This window comes from Crocodylus siamensis, chromosome 3 (genome assembly GCF_052110815.1).
Source record: "Crocodylus siamensis isolate JL-2025a chromosome 3, ASM5211081v1, whole genome shotgun sequence".
NCBI lineage: Eukaryota > Metazoa > Chordata > Crocodylia > Crocodylidae > Crocodylus > Crocodylus siamensis.
In genome coordinates, this window is record NC_143397.1 from 108398403 (window position 1) to 108418738 (window position 20336).

The window sequence follows — 20336 nt, forward strand, 5'->3', positions numbered from 1 at the left end:
GGGGACAGGTGGGAGTGCCAGTGGTCTCCCTGCAAGCACCGGCCTCAGCGATCAGCCACAGCGATCTGCCAGTCAGTGGGATCGGCCAAGAGGGACCCCTAATCAGCAAGATTGGCCATGGGGGGGACCTTCCCCCATCGCTGACTGGTCGCTGGGGGGACATGTGCCCCCCCCGACTAAGGCAGCACCAGTCGCCCATGCAAGGTGCGCATCCAGACGTTTATTGAAGATATCCAGAGTAGGTGATTGTACCACCTCTGGGGAGAGTCTATTCCAGACCCTGGACATTCAAGTTGTAAAGAAGCTTTTCCTTATGTCTAATCTAAAGCAGTCTCCTAGCAATTTATGACCTTTAGTCTTAGTCTTCCCCTGGAGAGCCCTGGTAACCAGATGTTCTCCCAGTGCCTGATATGTGCCCCTTATATATTTATAGGCTGCCACCAAGTCCTCTCTGAGTCTTCTCTTCTCCAGGCTGAACAGACCCACATCTCTCAGCTTCTCATCGTATGGCCTGCTCTCCATACCTCTAACCATACACATAGCCCTCCTTTGGACCCTTTCAAGCCTCTCCACATACTTCCTGAAGCATGGTGCCCAGAACTATATGCAGTATACCACTTCTTGCAGTATTCATTTCAGCCAGACTGTCACATGTAGCCAATACTGGCAGTGATATGGTGTCAAATCAGTTAATTATAGAGACTAGAGCAGTGCTTCTCAACCTTTTTAGACTCAAGACACCCCTTGGAAAATGCCAGTTTTGGGTTTTCACTCTTTTTTTTTTACTTTGAAATAATAATAGGATAATTCTTCTGTTGCAAAGAATTCAGAAAGCCCACAACAGGTCAGAATGTTTTTAACACTGTGGATTCCTATTTGAAATCTTAGGGTTTATCTTATGAATCATGTTTGCGTGCCTAACAGTGCTCATATTGCATGGCACCCTGGATCACCCTTGGAAGGATCTGAAGGCACCCTAGTTGAGAATCACTGAGCTAGAGACAAACCATAGATGCATTCCTTACCTCCCTTTGCCACCCAGTGGAATTCAGCTGGTACTGCAGCCTCTGATCTGAACTGTGTTCATATAATACAGGTTTCCCTCGCTTTATGCGGGTTCTGTATGTGCGAATTTGCTCTTATGCTATGACCCTTTTTATACCAAAAATTCATTCTACACAAGGTAAATTCACCCTTATGTGATCTGTGTGGTGGAAGCCCACAGTCAGCTGCTTTGTGCGGTGCATTGTGGGAGCGATGTACACCAAAATACAGTCTCCTGTGTGGATCTGTGTTCCTCACTCATTATCTGCGACACATGTTTCTGTAGTTGCCATCCCCATTATGGTAACATTCTCCACCACCCTGTGCTTGTGTGTACTGTCTGCTGTTGGTGAGTACCAAAACTGTCTTGTAAAAGTGATAGAAATGGGTCTGGGAGTCAGTACAGTCGAGGTCTTGCAACATATCCCTATCTGTTATATTGTAAAGGGGTTCCCTTTATGCAAATTCAAGTTATGCGCTATTTTCCAGGAACACATGTGTAGCATAAAGTGAGAAAAACCTGTATCCCTGGCTAGCAAAGGCTACATAAACACAAGTAAGGTAAGAATTATATAAAATACATATAAGCCAAAGTCAATGCCCAATTTAACCCTCCTCAGAATAACAGACTCAAATTAATACAATTCACTGAGCCTAATAGGATTCTAAGTGAGTCCTTTAGCCTGCTGGCTTTTGCAGAAACCATTCCCTTATAGGCTCCTCAGCCATTCTTCAAAGCAAAGATTAGTCCAAACAATCCAAAATCCTTATCTTCTCCTGCATACTAGGAGGGGAAGCTGCTTTCTGCTCTGGCCCCAGGACACCAACCTGACTCCCACCCCCAACCTTGCAACAAACTATTCCCTTCATATCTTGATTACTTCTCTTGAAGCTTTTAAAACTCCCAGTGGGACATTCTCTTCTTACCCAGATGCCCACAGCTGGGCTGTCTTAACAGGGCAACTGTTCCTCCCTAAAGGGAAAGTCCACCCTGTTACTGGGATAAAATAGGAAAAGAAAAAATTACCTTGAACATCAGGAAAATGTTGATGAAGTGGTGTATGAAACTGCAATTGTTTCTCTAAGCAGGTGGTGGAATCACTTTTGTTTTAGAAGTAGGGAACATAGTGGAGGATATAATCTGATAATAACAGAGACAGGATGGTCTAACATTGGCTGGTATCAATAATACCCATTTAATGTTTCCTCTATCTTTCGCTTTATTTGGGCAATAATATTACACTCACCTTTTTCATATGAGCCATTTTTTGTCAGTGTATTTTTTATAACCCTAAGGATATAATAAGCCAGACCCTCAACTGGTGGAAGAACAGTATCATTGGCAAACCCTCACAGTCAAGGATGATCACCCCCAGGAGTGAAGTAAAGGGTTGTAGATGAGTCCACAGATGAGCCTTAGGATGGCTAAGAAGGCCTATCCTAGAACCACAGACACTCTGGCGGATGCCACAGGTGGTGGTTAAAGGAAGGGCTGAACCACAGATTTCTTAGTCTTGTTTCCTTTCTTTCTGTTTCTGTCATTTTTCTGCCTCCAAGGTGAGACAATTTTCCTCAAAGTAAGATGCACCTTTTCTCACGTCATCATGTAGCCCTGTCCCAAGCTAGTTTTTCCCAACTTGCAGTCTCAATGCCCCACTTCTTAATGTTTGCCATGAGGATGTCCTTGAAGCATTTCCTCTGGCCCCAACATGTCCTTTGCCCTTGGCTAGGTTGGGAGGATAGCAGTTGTTTTGGTAAATGTACATCAGGCGTGTGCACGTCTTGTCCACTGCAGCTGATGTTGAATAACCAGCGCTTCTATGCGTATGGTGTTAGCATCAGTAAGGACACCAGCATTTGTACGACAATCCTCCCACTTTATGCCAAGGATCTTCCAGAGGTTGCACTGGTGAAGGTATTCCAGGCTTTTCAGGTGATTCCTGTAGGTCACCTAGGAAGAATCATAAAGCTCATGCCTGTCCCATTTCTTCTAGCTTTAAATTTCCACTTACCTTTTCCATTAAATCAGCCCTCCAGAATTGGGGTGTGTACTGTATATTAATCAGGTAGGCTGACTTTCTGTCTGCGGTTGGAAACATCCTGGTTTGATTTGGCTCCACACTGTTGTTGCATGCTGTATGTGAGAAAAATGTTATTCACTTTATATTTCTCTGTACATGTTTAGTCTGAAAAATGTAAGATATTTCTTAAATTATTTTTATTCGGCTTGGTTTTCTTCCTGTACAGTTATGTGTTTGGTTGTTTTGTTGTTCTTGTTGTTCTGTTTTGCTTTGGTATTTGTGCTTCTCTGCATGGTTTGATCCTGTTTTCAGTGATGGTGTCATATATTATGGAAATTTTTCTAAATTTTTTTATCACTCTTCCAGCCTATGTTGTTTTTTTCATTGCTATTTGCATTTTTTTAATCTTTCATTTTGTTTTGCTTGTACATATATATTGGTTTTACTACTCTGCATTCTATAACCCTGCTTCCTTGGTTTAGCTATTTCTGATTACCTTCTTTCTCTTGCTATAAGTGCTTTTCTACACTTTCTTCCTGTGACTATTCATAGTTCTATTGTCCAGAACAGATTTTCCTTACATTATTGGTGTGTTTTACTTGTTACAGTATTACAATAGATCTTATGGTAGTACCTAGAAGTACCAACTGAGATAAGCACTCAATTGTTCCAGGTACTATATGAGTGCACAGCAGAAGATGATTCAGGTATCCAAGCACATACAGTTTAAACAGTTATACGGCAGGGGAGGGAACTATGCAGAGAGGTGAAGTGACTTACATACAAAAGGTTAGTAACAGAGCCAGAAATAGACCTTGGAGGCCTGGCCCTTCTGATATCAAAGTGAAGGAACATGTTACAGTCACCTCACTTTGCACTGGTAGAAGTGATTACACAGGCAAGGAGAATCAAGCCCCAGGTGTCCTGGGTCCCAGTCCAATGCCCTGTTCACTATGCCACTTTTCAACCCTTGTATGGAGCAGAATTCAGCAACTTCTCATGACAACTCAAGTGTTTATCTTCCTTCCACAGGTTAAATTTAGGATAACACTTTGCACTTCTCTAGCACTTTCCACTAGGCGACTTCCATGTGTTTTACAAATGTTAAAGAATTAACCTTTCCCACCGTCCCATTGACAGATCACAAACCCTCAACACCCAAACTATGCCTTGTAGTCATCCTCCCTCATCAGCAACCACCCCATGGCCCATCGCAGCATTCAAACCCACCCTGTGCCTGCCACCATCTGGATTACGTTTCTATCCACACAGAACTCCATCATAACCCAGCACATCATCCTAAACCCTGGCTTCAGGTCTGCCTACTCATCACATCTCTGCTATATACAGCCTGTAGAGCCTCAAGGCCACAGGCCTGGCACCCAGCCACAGGCAGTCAGCAGATGTCCCTGGCAGGGGCTGATCCGGAGGGATGCAGGGCATGGCTGCCCCACCCTTTTGGACTTCCAGGGGCATTTCGGATCTTCCAACCTCACCCTAGCAGGGAAGGGGCCGGTGACAGCGAGGAAGAGGAAGAGACAAGTGGAACTGAGGGCAGCGAGAGCTGTGCATGGATGACAGGTGGGCTGAGTATGTTACCTTGCAGGGTGGGGGTGAAAGGAAGGGGCTGCCTGGTCTGAGAGGCCAGAGTTTGTTTGCATGTGTAGCATGCGAAGCAAATATTGTAACTGGTCCAGGTGGCCAGTGGGCCTTTGTAGACAGGTGCGAGGGCTGCACTGGTGCGGGGAAAGGTTTTCTTTGTGGGGTAACGGGGTAACGTTTGTTAATGGGGTAAGGTTTTCTTTGTGGGGTGGTACTTGGTGTGTGGATACATATTTTTACCACAAAAAGAAGTGTCAGTGGCACAGCAGTCATCCACCTGACTCCGGGTAGCGGAAGAGACTGTAACAACTATTCCCTGCCTTGGGAAAGGTCTGCTCTGTGTAGCGGTGTTCCCATGACAGGGCCGGTGCAATCACGTACTGTAAGGCGCGCCCGATATGCCCGGCGCCAGAGCCGCGCTGTCACTGCCGCTCTCCCCGTGGCGGAGGGGAGCACAGAGAAACACTAAAGGTCTCTCCGCAGAGCAGAGGGGCGGCCAACCGCGGGGGCGACGCTCCAGCCCGGGCCCGTTCTCTATGGTGCAGAAGGCCCGGGTGCCGGAAGTGCCGTTCTTCCGGGCGGGGCCGGTGGCGGCGGCGATGGCGGCGGAGTCGGAGGGGCGGCCCCCCGCGCGGGACGGGGAAGGGGACGGCGATGGCGGCGGCGGCGACTCGGATGCGGACGCGGAGTTGGAGGGCGGGGCGCTGCCGGTGCCGCTGGAGTTGGAGTTGGAGCTGGAGCTGGAGCTGGGCGGCTACGTCCTGTACAGGTCGGTGCTGGCGCCCCGCGCGCGGGACTCGCGGCCGGGCCGAGCCGGGGCCAACGCCCGCCTAGAGTGGTGGTCTCGTCTCGGTGGTGCAAGGCGGCGATGGCGGCGGAGTCGGGGCTGGAGGCGCGGGGCGAGGACGCAGGGACGTGGGATAAGGAGCTGGGAAGTCACTCGACACCCCCCCCCCTCAGCTTTGCTGACTAGAAATGCAGCCGCCACTGCGGGGCTGTTGAATCTGCGTGGAGCAGGAATCAAAAGGATTCAAATGAATCAAAGCGCATCAGCACCTCCCTGTCACCCACCCCCGGCTGGGAATCGGGACTGGTTGAGTTTCTTGACTGCAGAGTTAGCAGGCGCTGGCGTGTTCTGCACGGGGTCCTGTCAAATTGCACTTGGCTTGGGCGCTCCGGCACCCAGCAGGTTTAGCAGTGTTAAGGTAAAGAGCCAGGTACTGGGGAGGGGTGTGTGTTTCCTGGGGTGGGATGGACCGTGTTTGCTCTTTCTGATGATAAGAAAAGGTGAGAAAAAATATTTTGCGTTTGCAGGGACAGGGAAGAATGGGCCGATATTGAACCAGTACCCCAAAACGATGGGCCGAATCCAGTGGTGCAGATTATCTACAGTGAGAAATGTAAATATCTTCTGCTCTAAATATTTTGAGGAAGAAAATCTTTACAGATTGATCATTGAAGTTTCATTTGTCAGTGATTTAATGGAAGTCAGACTTCGGTTTCTACTAACGTACATTTTTTGAGCAAAGTGTCACTGCTAGAGAGTGTACACCAAGAGCTGTGTTTTACCTACTTGTACAACATCTTGAAGTGAACATCTGCTAATGTTAAGGTTTTAATATTAAATACGGGGCCTGTTATTAGAGGAAATTCTTTAATGCAAGGGTGTCAGTTTTATCTAGCCCTGCAGGCTGGCTGAGTGATGGGGCCCATCTGTGGGCTGAATTGGGCTCATGGACCTCCACCCCTTCACCTCTACCTCTCTCCTCCCCCAGCATACCTATCTAGTGGCTGCTCCGGTCAGTCTGGTCTAGGACCACTGCATGTGGTGCCTGGACGGTGCTACATCTGACATCTAGCAGTTCAGAGATTGTGCCACGTATGTCACCTGCTCCTGCCAGTCCAGGACCTGTGCTGAATGCAGTGCTTGTGAGTGCCATGTGCAGCACGGGTCCTGGACCAGCTAAAGTGGCACTGTGTGCAGCATGCATCCCAGAGCAGACGCTGCATGTGGCAAAGGGTAGCCACCACATACAATGGGGCTTCCACTCAAACTGGACTGTGCTGTATGTAGTGCCCATTTGGGCTGCTCTGGGGTGCATGCCACATGCATCGTGGGTCTCAAACCAGCTGCAGTGACTGCCAGATCAGGAACATTGGGGGAGGGCAAACGGGGTCTGTGGGCTGATCCAGTCTGTGGATGGGACCCCTGCCATGGGCTTGCATCGCATCCCGTGTTGGTCTAATCAGACCCAGGGGCAGCATCCAGTTGAGTTCCGTGGGCCAGATGTTTGGCACCCCTGTTTTAAAGACTATGATTTTTGAAAGATAAAAGAGTAGAATTGACAGTTTATGTAAAGAATGTACCAAGCATGAAAGTTTGCTTGCTTAGAGCAGGCACGTTCCAGGAAGTCTGATCAAAGGACTACAGGAAGGTAATCAAGTCTGAGCCTCTACTCAAAGCAGGAAAATCCCCATCTAAAACACCCCAGCCAAATTGTTGTCTTTTGTCTGTTCTACACTTAAAAGCTTGTAATGATGGAGATTCCACAACATAGGTTGTGGGATGTAGAGAAATAGCATTAATGGATAGAAGACAACTTTGGACATTATCTATTGACCAAGCTATGACCAGACATCTTCATGTATTGGGGAATGGTATTTGAGATGCACAAAGTTCTTTTGGGGTGTTGCTTGCTGTTAAAATCCACTAATTCAGAAGTTCTTAGTGACTTTGGCTAATGTGTTATCTATTCAGTCAGAGATGTCTACGATTACTTTCGGGCTGTTCTGCAGCGGGATGAAAGGAGTGAAAGAGCTTTCAATTTAACTGCAGATGCAATTGAATTAAATGCTGCAAATTACACAGTATGGTAAGTTATAATTTTGGGGTTAATTTCTATGTAAAGTGGTTGATTAGGTTACCTCATTTTGTATTGAACTATTTCTGACAAAATATAAGTAAGGCAGAAGGTAAGGTAGATTTGCACCTTGTAGACCAGTGATTCTCAACCAGGGTGTTGCCAGATCATTTGAAGGGTATTACGAGGCATAGAGAGATAAGTAGATACATAAAACTTATAAGCACAGGCTCAGACTTGCCCCTTCCTGAATGACTCCCCACCCCTACTGCCCAGCTGTTCTGCAAGGAGGTAACCACTGTAATAGATGCATTAGTTTTTTAAATTGGGTGTTACTCAATTAACAAAAGTTATGGTGGAGTGCCTTGAGCACAGTGAAGGGTGTGTTGAGTCCACAAAAAGGTTAAGAAACACTTTTATAGAGTAACTAAATCGGAGATATGTAGCATAAGCTTTCATAAGCAGTAGGCTTACAGCATCTGATGAAGTAAAATAGAAATAGTCATGCTTTGTGTTAGAAGTCTACAAAGGATTGTAAAACTTCAGTAAGTTCACATGGAGTTGAAGGTTAGTATTTTCTGAGAAACACTTCGATATGCTATCATTAATTTTTGAGAATTTTATCCGATAGTCAGCTGTTACACAAAATCAGAACTCACCACCCAACTTCCCACCCCCTCTGCTGATTTAAGGTAACATGACAAAAGGTATTGAAAGTTCCTCTGCTGATGTAATTGCATACAAAAGAGGAAAACCTCTTCTTCATTTCAAGAGGTTTATAATAGCTAGTATTTATAGTAAATAATTTTGTTTCAGTTCCATAATGCCCTTTACAATATCTTCCAACTTAACGCTCAGCTAAATGTTAAATTGAAAAAAATATCCTTTTAAAATCATGAATTATATTTTACATGATTTATTACTTACCATTTTTTGTATATGTTTTTCCTACTAGTTTGATTGTTCATTTACTTAAGTTATTTTTTTGATCAGGGCAAGACTGTTTGGTTATGCAGGTACGGGGTGTTACCACTAGGATTTCTTTTTGGCAGAGCCCCCCCAAGGATTGACACGGCAAATAGTCTAATGTGGTATCAAGTGAACTTTAATAGTAACCTCTAGGCAATATTACAGGTTTCCTCCCCGTAATATGACCTGGCAAGTGGCTCCTTAGACATTACAGCAGTGACCGTTGGAAGTACCAGGTCATGGGTCCTCTGCTGGGTGTGTGGGATCTTAGTTGCTGGCTGGCCGCTCTTTGCGTCTGTCCTCCCAGAGTCACAACATGCTACACACATGTTCCTTTTTTGTCTATAACTTTTTGTATTTTCTTATCCCAAATTGTCCAATCCCCTGGCACTGTGCCAGACACATTCCTTATAGGGAAACTGTTGTGCCTTGCTCACCTAGCACAGCAGTCACAGCACTTGCATCGCCCAGGGCCACAGAAGGCGCTCTGTTCAGTTTTGTTGCTTAGTTCTGGGAAGGCCTGGACTATGGCTAAAAAGCTTTAGCATAACTCAGTTTCCCTGCTACATTGGGTAGACAGGATTTCATTTGAAATTTAAGATTACTGAGCTCTTCGGTAACACGCTGTTTTGTAACTACATCTATTTTGGTCATTACCAGCTAACCAGCAAGGGAACATTATTTAGGATAATTAGTTTTGTATTTAAAAATTAGGTTACTTCTTAAAATTATTTTAACTTTGTCTCACGTAATTGTGGATGGGTTGCTTAGCTGTTTCTTAAGAGCTTTTGCAAAAAAATCGTTTTGCTGAATGATTTTGTATAATCTCAGAACTGCAGAGACTTCCTATGCCTGCAGAAGGGTGACTGCGCCTGAAAGCTTGCTAAGAACTATTTTTCCAACTACTCAGCTGGTCTAATAAAAGATATCAAATCTACTCAAAAAAACCTTGCCTGTGTATTCTCTAGGCATTTCCGGAGAGTCCTTTTGCAGTCTTTGAAAAAGGATTTACAGGAGGAACTTAAGTATATTACAGCTATCATTGAAGACCAACCAAAAAACTATCAAGTCTGGTAAAATATTTTTTTAAATATACTTTTTATCTTGAAAAAAATATATTTTATTTTTCTAGAAGAAGAAAAAAAGTGGTCCTAAAAATGGGTGCATGAGGGTTCAACTTTGCCATCTAATTAACTCTGACCCAGCAAACACAAGGGATGAATTTCAGTTTGTTAGTGTTTTGGATTTTGCTTTCCTGATGTGGAGAGCTCCCAAAATTTACGTGGGTGGAGAAGAATAGCCCTCTTTTTAGAGAAGAGACATAATGGAGTAATGCCTCTTTTACTCATGGCAAAGATTACAGTTGTGAATCGCAAAGTAGGAACATATCTGAAGTAGTGGTTAATAATGAAACGTATGTCAAAAACACAGATAAATGAAGTTGTAGCCCAGCTGGTTGCAGCTGCTATGTGCATATCTTCAGATGGTTTGCTTATTTTAATAGAAATAGCTGGAAACTTAGAAGTTACAAGTTTATTGCTATGTTGAATTTCTTAGGTACTAAGACTTGAACCCATAGGTACTCCTGATAATGAGAACCAAGGCTATGATACATTTTACCATAGTTACCAGTTTGGGACAATGTTTTTCCTGAAAAATAATAAACTTGGCTCCAGCTCTGGCTCTCCCTGCTGTGTCTGCCCTCTCCACTGCTTACACTCTGTCTCTGTCACAGCTGAGGCCAACCCCACTCCAGCCCAGGGCACAGAGCAAACATGGCCCCAGCTGTCTCACAGCTGCCACCATTGCTGCTGCTACCAGGCCTGGCTGGGGCAGGAGCAAGTGCATGGTCTGTGCCCTGGGCTCGAGCAAGGCCAAAGCCCTGCTAGAGCTGAGGGAGGAGCAGGCACCAGGGGGGAGGGCAGGTGCTGAAGGGAGGCAAGTAATGGAGCAGGCACTGGTGGCATGGGGAAGCCAGCTGCTGGGAGGTGGAGGGGCAAGCAGTGGGGGCTGGGGAAAGCAGGTGGCAAGGTATGGGGAGGCTGCTAAGACTCCCCTGCCACCTGTCCCCCTGCTACTGCTTTCCCTGCTTTGTGGTGAGGGAAATGAATTTATGACCATCCAACAATTAGCATATATGGAAATTTATAACAATTATAATTTGGGGGGGAGTCATCTTAAATTCAGAAATCTTGGATTTGGGTAAATGTGTTATTTGTTTAAAAAATAAAAAGCAAAAACAAAACACCTCATGGGGGTAGAGAATTCTGCCCAGTGCTCTCTGAAAACCGTTGTGCAGTTTTCATTAGACTGAGACAGTAAAGGCACTTTTTGATAGCATGCCAGTGGCATGCAGACTTACCTCTAGCCAGATCTGTGCGTGTATTCAAACTTAGGTCTGTTTTTAAATTATTTAAAACTTCATTTTTAATGGTTTTTCTTGCCCATCTCTTAAGCATGTCAAGTAAGTTTAGCATTTCTCTAAAGGGGCATCGTATATCACTATGTCAGTACCTTGCTGGAATTTACTGTAGTCATTCAGGAGTAAGTTTCTAAGAAGTTGTTTCTGGAAGAATTGGCTGAAGTTTGTTTATTTTTTTCAAGTCTTTTTCCAGTGAAGTTTTTCTGGAAATGTTGTCATTGTATATTAGGTAGTGTTTTTATAAACATTTAACATTGTTGTGAAATTGGATAGGATAGAGTTTAAACTCTAGTACCCTCCTGTCTTTAGGCACCATCGACGAGTGTTGGTAGAGTGGCTGCAGGATCCATCTCAAGAGCTTGAATTTATAGCTGACATTCTTAACCAGGATGCCAAGAATTACCACGCCTGGCAGCACAGACAGTGGGTTATTCAGGTATTATATCTAGGCCTGCCACATATTCTCTGTACAAACCCTGCCCCTCCAGAGTTTGGGAGTTCAGCTTCTTAAATTGAATATCAGCCTTCTGTATTAGTTTAATCCTTCAGCATTCATGGAAGAAAAACAGTTGAGTTTGAGTGAACTCACAGTTCAGCTACACAGTTATTTTTTTTAGCAAACTGGTGCAGAAATTTGTTTTTGGCTGTTTGCCCTTATGCATGTGACTTGAGAGAGTGCTGGTAACATTTCTTATAACTAAGTTTCCTGATGCTTGTAAATATTCCCTGTGACTTGGGCCAAACTTACCTATTAGGTTGAGTTCTTCAATAGAGTACAATCTGTGGGTCTAGAGATTGGAAGACTTAGATTGGAGTTATTTAAATGAAACAAAGTTCTAGTTAGGTTTTTTTGGGGTGGGAAAGGGGAGTTAAGACGTAATGCATTCAAATGTGACTCTCTTCCCCCTTTTTTCTTACCTTATTTTAGGAGTTCAAGTTGTGGGACAATGAACTGGAATATGTAGATCAGCTTCTGAAAGAGGATGTGAGAAACAACTCTGTTTGGAACCAAAGACACTTTGTTATTTCCAACACCACTGGCTATGATGATCCTGCTATTCTAAACAGAGAAGTCCAGTTAGTAACACTGTTCACAATTTTATTTCGTAATCTTCGGCTTTTGCAAGCAAAGGAGGAAAATACTCTCAAATGCATATGGGGGTCTCATCTCCTTGATCTTCCTCAGTCTGGAGGAAAATACTTGATGGGTCAAGTATTCATGCTCATGTTAGATCCTCCAGACGCTTTTGATACTATTGACTTGTCTGCGGACAACATGTGCACTGAGGAAGCTGTGTTTGATTGGCTTTTTTCCTTGCTGAGTATTCTGAAAAAGTGACTGTAGCCTAATTGTATTTCACCTCTCGGAGTGCTTGTGCAGGGTTCCTTTTCTCTCCTTTTTAATGTACATACATGGCTAGCGAAAAAATATGAGTTGCAGAAAATGGCAGTGTGAGGTGTCTTTTACTTGTCTCTTATTACTTTAACTTTCATTTAAGGGAACTAATTAGATTTCTTGCTGTTATGGGAAGATTGAGGGCCAGGGACAGCCAGAATGGCTTTCCTAAGTGGCCAAGAAATGAACATCAAGAAGCAACTTCCATCTTGCTTCTGCTACCCACGGTTTTCCTGCCCCCAAGCTCTTTACCTACAATGTACTTGCCATGAGGGTATAGCTTAAATCTACCTGAAAACAGAAATGAGTGTAATACTCAGCAGTATACTTGTTTCAGCAAAGTATCCTACTAAGAGCATATTACACCAGTATTCCATGGTCTGCAGTCTCTTTTGTTTCTGGGTAGAAATTGGGGCTTTATACATTGGTGCTAATACCATAAATGGCCTTGGGACCCATCTCCTTGAGTTCACCTCTTTTCCTATCCTGTACTGCCCTAGTTACGATCAGCAGAGATGCTTGAGATGATTTCTAGGTATAAAGAGTGAACTGATGTGCCAAGTCTCCTTTAGCTCTGGAACTGACCTGAAGTGGCACGCACATAATTGGAGAGACATAAATCATTGAATCATAGAAAGTTAGGGTTGGAAGGGACCTCAGGAGGTCATCTAGCGTCTATTAATGAAAACATAAGAAGTAGGGCTGTGCAAAGCTTCATTCCCTGATTTCATTTCGTGGAGATCTGGCCCGATTCAGTGGCCGAATCTCCAAATCCAAACTGAATCTGGAGACCCTTTAATCTCTCCAAATCACATCAGAACCCTCCATCTGCCTTGCCATCTCAGCATTTATGAACTGCACCTGGTACCTCAAGGTATGTAGAAAAAATATTTAAAGTTGTGTCTATGCCCAGATCTCCAAATTAGCATCAAATCTTCAGATTCGGCCGAATCAAATTGGGACAGTGATCCAAATTAAGTGATTTAATCACTGTCCAAATCCAAAACCGAATTGAATATGGCCCATTTTGCACACCCCTGATAAGAAGGAAACTTCCCAGTCTGAATTCCAGATCCCTGGGAAATGGTCACAGGTGGTAATTACAAAAAAGATTTGTATCCAAATTGAGCTCATTCCAGTAAGGAAATGAAGATGTGAAACTACAATGCCATTTCTAGAGCTATTGTTTGGAGTGGAGCCTGAGCCTTTGTGTCTGTCCATGAGAAACAACTATGCGATCATTAATAGGCTGAGAGAATGTAAATGGAAACAAGAGAAGCTATCTTCCCCACCCCCATTATTTTGTACTTTGTTTCTTCTTGGTCTTAAGAAAAGTTACTATACCTCAACCATTTCTATCTTACACTAGGTATTGCCAGATTTCCTTCTTCCAAGCTAGGGAAAGATTCCCCTGTGGATCTGTTTGTCAAACACAGGTGACCGGGTGTTCAGAACTCACATTGTGAAAGCCTTAACCTGCTACCAACTTCAGATATGGACTCTGTACATAGAACCTTAGCCTACCTGTTGTTGCCAAGCTCTCCCTTGGCAGGCATATGTTCGGTCCCTCTAGTAGTGTTTGCAGAAAGACAAGATGATTCAGGTGTTTTTAGACTCAGAACTGCAAATTAGTGTTGGTCATGTCTAGAAGTGAGTCGTGCTGCTGGGAGTGGAAGGCGAAGGCTTCTTTTGTACAGTTGGAAATGCGGCTAGTTGTTTTCTTTGATGCAGTCTTTGGTGAGAAGCTTCCTTGCCATGTTCTTGGATAAGCTCCGTTTGCTCTCTCCCATCAGATTAACTCTCATCACCAATCTGAGCTTGGCAAGACCAACCATTGCCCCGGTGACTCTTATGCCATATGCCTTCTAGTGAGTTTGCACAGCTGTCACTTATTAGCCTTATAACTGGCACTCTGCAAACAAGTCTGTTGAGGCATGTGAAGGGATTGAATCCAGCTTGTGTGCTCAGCTCTGGTTCAGTAGCAAGCTGAATGCCCACATGTGCCTAATGCTGTAACCCTTTCCTGCCTTCTCTCATAAGAGGCCAGCTTTACAGAGTATGTGAGAAATGCACTCCTCCTCAACATGCTGTCAAACAGTATATTACAGGGGTTGTCAACTGAGAGTAGGTGGGAAAGTCCTAGCGGGTACACATGGGCAGGCAGGGACAGAGTGCCACCACCCCACGCCACAGCCTCCCAGGATCAGGGAGGGGGAGCAAGGGCAACAGCACCCCCCTGTGGGTTGCACAGGCACTAGCCACATGCAAGGGAAGCTTGCACACCACCGCCACCCACCACCCTGCGCTGCCGCCATTCTGTGTCCAGCCGCTGGGGGTACATTTATTTAAAAAGGTTGAAAACCCCTGGTATATTAGATATTAGTGTAGACAAGATTCCTCTCCATCAGTGAACATCCCCCAAAATAGCAAAAATCAGTATTGCCAGTTGAAGTGTCTGGGCAAGCTGTGATATGCCATATCTTGACATTTAACTGCAGTTAAATTCTGCGATACTATAGGTTGTATCAGTGCCTAAAGTGGTCACCAGAAAGATGTGTTGAATACAGACTACAGGGAGTGATGAATTTGGGTAATGAAATGAACACATTTCTCTGATGTTTCTGTCTGATAGAAATGCTGGTCTTTGCATTCATAAGACGTTTCTTTTTTTCACAGGTACACTCTAGAGAAGATCAAGGCAGTACCACATAATGAAAGCGCATGGAACTATTTAAAAGGGTGAGAATTGTTTGTGGAATGAGAAGTTACGTTTGAGGCATTATTATAGGTTGTTAGTGTTCACTGCTTGCAGGTAGAGGTGCACCAATACATCAGTCTGATATTGGATCGGTACCAATACAAAGAAAATTGTCTGTATAGGCCCTATGGGGGCCAATAAATATCTGTGCTGTGCACCGCCACAATGTGGAGCAGAGCCGACAGTGTGGAGAGGTACCTCCAGCCGATAAGTCGGGAGGGGAGGGCAGGGAACGGGCGAGGGTGGGGCGCAAATCAATGCCTCCCACAGTGAGGGAGGGGGCAGGAGCAGGCGCTGCCCAGTGGTGGCACAGGACAGAGGCACAGCTCATCAGGTGCGGGTGGTGTGCCCCCGGATCTGCGCCGGGTGGAGCCAGAGCCAGTACTGTGCAGCTTTTCTCATTGGGGGCTAGGCTTGGAGCAGGCTCCGGTGGTTCTGGGAGGATGTTGCAGCCACCCTGATTTTGCCACAGCTCCACTCCCGGCCCTGTGCCATCGCCTGTCGCAGCTGTGGCTTTTCATGGCGCTTGGATGGAGGCAGGACATTCAGCTGGGGCTGCACCAGGCCACAGCGCAGGGCTGGAAGCAGAGCTGTTGTGAAATTTAGGGTAGTTGCAACCTCCTGCCAGCACTGCCAGAGCCTGCTCCGAACCCAGCCCCCGGTGAGAAGAGCCGCACAGAGCCGACTCCAGCTCCCCACCGCAGCTGCTGCCTGCCCCGCACTACACACTGGGGCACACACTCCCCCGCCCTCTGAGGGTGCAAGCAGTGATGGGAGCTGCCCCCACCGTTTGAGCCATGACTCCATCCCACACTGACCACCCCCTCCCTCCCCTCCCTTACCATGGGGGGTGTTGATCTACAGCCCCCCCACACCTCTTCCATACCCCATCCGCTTCCACCACGCTCAACTTACCACCTGGAGGCAGCTGTATTGGATATTGGATTGGTAATGGCCAATATGCTTCCTTAAATATCGGCTATTGGTATCGGCCCCCAAAATCTCTGTTGGTGCACCCCTGCTTACAAGATATTTCACTTTACGTCTTCTCTAGCTAAAAGTTTATGTAGCTGTGGGGAAAGAATTGAGAACCAGTGATGTAGAACAGCAGTCTTCATCAGCCCAGGGTTATGTACCGTGCCAACCAAGCAGCCAGAAACTCCTATATAAAATGGATAGTATTATAACCAAAACTGTGGGTCACTTCCTATATAATTATTGACAGGAGGATTATGACAATGTTACATCTTTAATATGCACAGCTAGTGAACTCTGGTGACTGTTCCCAATAGTTTTTTAAGTACCAGGAATATGAAAGAAGTTGCTTCCTTCACAGAATACCAGATCTAATCTCCTCACAAAGCAGAGGATGAGAAGAGACTTAGAAGAAATAAGGTTAACTAGTCAAGATGCTGTGCTGCTTCATGACTTCACACCTGAGATATGTCTTTAACCTACTATATAGTTGCATTATCTCGTAGCTGTATTTTTTTAAAAATGTATTTTTTTGTCTGTCTCTACATTAGAATAATAAATCTTCAAATGCATCTGAATCAAAGCCAAAACTGACATTTTAGCATCAGGTTTGCTAGGGTAATGCTGACTGATCTCTGCTTCAGTATTCTACAGGATCGTGGTCTTTCTAAATATCCAGACCTATTAGAGCAACTCCGGGATTTACAGCCAAGCCACAGTTCTCCCTATCTAATTGCCTTTCTGGTAGACATATATGAAGACATGCTAGAAAACCAGTGTAGCAACAAGGAAGAAACTCTAAACAAAGCTCTAGAGGTGAGTCAAGAGGGCTTTATTTTTCTGTTAGGGACAGTCTGTCTGAGCCAGGTGCTTTTGTTTACTTGTTGCTGCACAAAACAGAGGGCAAATATTTTCTCAGTAAAACAGCTGATAAGTTGGAAGGGGAGGAGAGAGGGGAGGAAAGGCTCAGGGTTCTGTCTTGTGATGCTGCTGCAGCACCAGTCTTCCTCATCTCCTACCTATCCTTTGCCAGTGCACTGCCATCAAGATTTGGTGGTGCTATTGCACCTCACAACTTTGTACCTTGCCTGCTTCAGTGCTGTTCTGCTAAGCATTGCTTTTTGACTCACTTTGGTGATTGAAGATGGTTGTGATACTTTGGCTCATTGAACAAGGCAAAGCTTCCCCTTTGTGAAAGGAACAAAGTAGAGCATTCATAGACAGTATTCATACCTTGTAGGACTGGGGCATAATATACAGTAAGGGCTGTGGCTCTATTCCATCTTCATAAGGGTGAAAAAAATATACAGGCAGTCTACAGACTTACGATGCAGTTGGTTCCAGAAAATTATGTCTTATGTCAAAACATTGCAACTTGGAACCAGTTTTCCTATAGGAACAATGCTATAAATGGGGGATTGGTTCCTTTACAATGCTGGATACAGCTGCATCTTGCTGGTAAGTTTATTGTGGTGTGAGGGGGGGCAGATCAGGGTCCCCTGCAGTGAGGGAGGGGCTGGGGTTGGGACAAGTTACTTGTCCAGCAGCTTGGTGGGGGGGGGCGTTGCAGGTGAGGGGCGCGTGTGCCCCTGGGTCTGCATGGGGCGAGGCAGGCGGGGCTGGGGCCACATCGGGCTGTGCTGGGAGCGGGGGCTATGCCCTCCCACTGCTTGCTCAACCGGGGCAGGCACAGGATGGGGCCACTGTGCTTCCTCCACTCCGCTGCCCACCCTGATCCAGGGGCACATGCCGCCACTCACCCAGCTGGGGCAAGGCAGACACAGGATGGAACCTCCCCGCTCGCCCAGCTCCTCCCACACTGCAAGGGGCCTTGATCTTCCCCCCCGACACCTCTTCCCTTTCCCCTTCCTTTCTACCACACCAGACTTACCAGCTGGACACAGCTGTATCCAGCATTGTAAAGTCGACACACATGTCGAAAGGTCGAAACAGGGTGCCAATTTATAAACGTCTTCAGTGCCATTAGTCGTAACTCAAAGTTGTAAGTCAAGGATTGCCTGTATATCCAAAATGTAGGATACCATAGTGAGGGCACCATGTGGACCCTTAAGAGAGAGGTGATGGTTTCATACTTGGTCTGATTAAAAGTGAGAATTCTCTTGTCTGTTCTGCTCAAGGAATCAGGGTTGTAAGTAAATAAGCTATTTTGCTTTTCATTTGCATCTGGAGCAGTGGGGACTAGAATGTTGTACTACTGGTACAGATCAAGTGCTCAGCTAAGAGAAGAATTCAGACCTGTCAGATGCAATGACCTAGATGCCCTGATATGTGTCTTTTCCCCTATGGTTGCGTCTTTTCGTGTACAGTTGAAATTAATAACGCCTTGAAACCTGCTTTAGATATGAATAATGGTCTAGTACAAAATTATTGACCATAAGCAAAACCTGATTTGACAAGTTTCTATCCCTTAGTGCTCATGGGGATTTCCTGAGCAGGTTTTTTGAGGTTGAGAGGGAAAGATGAGCAGGGGGAAGTGTCACAGCGGAAGTGTGTTCAGTGAAACTAGGCCTGGAGAGTCTCAGGAAACCAGTTTCTCTGTGACATCATCCCTAGAGGTAATTGATTTCCACTTAGGAAATGGCATTTTTCTGCAGCTTCCAGCTACAACAAAACTAATGCCAGACGTTGGTTGCTTAAGTGATTGTTAGACTCCATCAGTCTTACAAGCCCTTACAATGTTTAAGGGCTGTTGTACAGTATGGAAAAGCTTATTCCAACTTTGTAATTTTTCTTCCTAGTTATGTGAAATTCTGGCTAAAGAAAAGGACGTAATACGAAAGGAATATTGGCGATACATTGGAAAGTCCCTTCAGAACAAGCACAGCACATGCACTGAACAGAGTTTGCCAGCAGATGCACAGCAGTAACTGCATGTGGAGAAAAATGGTGTTAAGCTCTTGGATTGTATTAAAGAAGCACGAAATGGAGCACCAGCCAGGATCAAGTCAGATGGACTGTTCCCCTTGGCTGGGATATGATGTAACTGTCCATGCACTGCACAGGTATTACTTATAATAGAAACTGAGCACCAAGTGTTCAGTGTAACACAATGTCCTCTGCTCATGGCTGCTACTTACAATAGCTAAGGGTGGATCCAAGAAATGTATTTAAGTCTTAATACTTACTTGAAATATACCAAATAAAAGACTTATTTCTTAATAGTTAATTCCTAATGCTATATTATTTTTAAAGCACTAAATCATTTTATCACACCCTACCTAATTCACTTGTCGCCCTGCACCTCTTAATGAATTGAGCATAAAAACTTGTGTGCAGTCAGTGCAACTAACTTTAATATTAGTTACTGCAAGCAGGAATACAATTGTTGCCATACATTAGAGCAGCTATGCAACACTGACCACATTGTGCTATTATACCCAACTAATGCAAACTATATGATTTTGTAATAAAAGTGTAGATACATTTAAAATACACATATGAGACCTTTAGCATCTTTCTTTCCTATACAGACTAGACTGTATTTTAGCACCAAGAATTGACAACTTGTCCATAACAGTTTTGTTAATGGTAAATCAAACAATAGCCTTTGGCAATCTGATACGTACTTCTGTTAAGAGGATTTAGGCTTCCATGTTGCATTAATTGATGCATTTTGTTCCGTGGAGTATTCTGATCTCAATACTGGAAGGGAGGTTTCAACATATTTAGTGTAAAGGGCAGCCTTGATTCTTACTTCTAGGGAATGTGGGAGTGCTGAGCGCATTTATTGTCTCAAACCCGATTAAACCTCTGTGTAATATTTGGACAACTGAAATTTGAAACAGCAGAAGTTTTTTTAGCTTCATCCACACTCAACTTGTTTTCATGATAAACAAATTTCCCCTCATATTACATCTCAAATCAAAATAAATGCAGACAAAACATTATATTGCTTCCCTTGACTAAATCTGGAGGAGCAGGAGGAATGTTCTTGGTTTCATACATGCACAAAAATGCCCACATGGATAATTCCTTACAGCAGGGCTTTTCAACCTTTTTTAACAAGTGTACCCACAGCGGCCGGATGCAGAGGGGGGGGCATGGTTCATGGCCAGATGTGGAGTGGCAGCAGCGTAGGGTGGTGGCAATGGTGCAAGCTTCCCTTCCCCCTCGCCTCCCCCCCCGCTGCCCCATGTTTGGCTGGGTAGTGCCTCTGTGGCCCGCAAAGGGCTGCCACTGCCCTCACCAGCTCCTGCCCCACCTCCAGGACCTGCTCCCAGGAGGCGGTGGTGGCTCTCCGCCTCTGCCCACCTGCACATACCCCCTA

At 45.0% G+C, this 20336-nt stretch overlaps 1 protein-coding gene across 1 annotated transcript; it reads left to right on the forward strand.

Moving 5' to 3' along the window:
• The first annotated feature begins 5236 nt into the window (after window positions 1-5236).
• FNTA (farnesyltransferase, CAAX box, subunit alpha) lies at window positions 5237-19235 on the forward strand. Its single transcript, XM_090038946.1, has 9 exons — window positions 5237-5436; window positions 5982-6067; window positions 7426-7540; window positions 9466-9570; window positions 11229-11355; window positions 11848-11996; window positions 14992-15054; window positions 16693-16864; window positions 18808-19235. Exons 1-9 carry the CDS (start codon window positions 5267-5269, stop codon window positions 18934-18936), a joined length of 1116 nt encoding a protein of 371 aa, XP_089895072.1. The 5' UTR covers window positions 5237-5266; the 3' UTR covers window positions 18937-19235.
• Window positions 19236-20336: the final 1101 nt, after the last annotated feature.

Excerpts from the sequence above, each read along its gene's own strand:
- FNTA (XM_090038946.1), top strand. The coding sequence starts at position 5,267 with ATGGCGGCGGAGTCGGAGGGGCGGCCCCCCGCGCGGGACGGGGAAGGG. Across the intron at positions 6,068-7,425 it reads GATTATCTACAGTGAGAAAT|TCAGAGATGTCTACGATTAC; the intron begins GTAAATATCTTC and ends TTATCTATTCAG. Across the intron at positions 11,356-11,847 it reads ACAGACAGTGGGTTATTCAG|GAGTTCAAGTTGTGGGACAA; the intron begins GTATTATATCTA and ends ACCTTATTTTAG.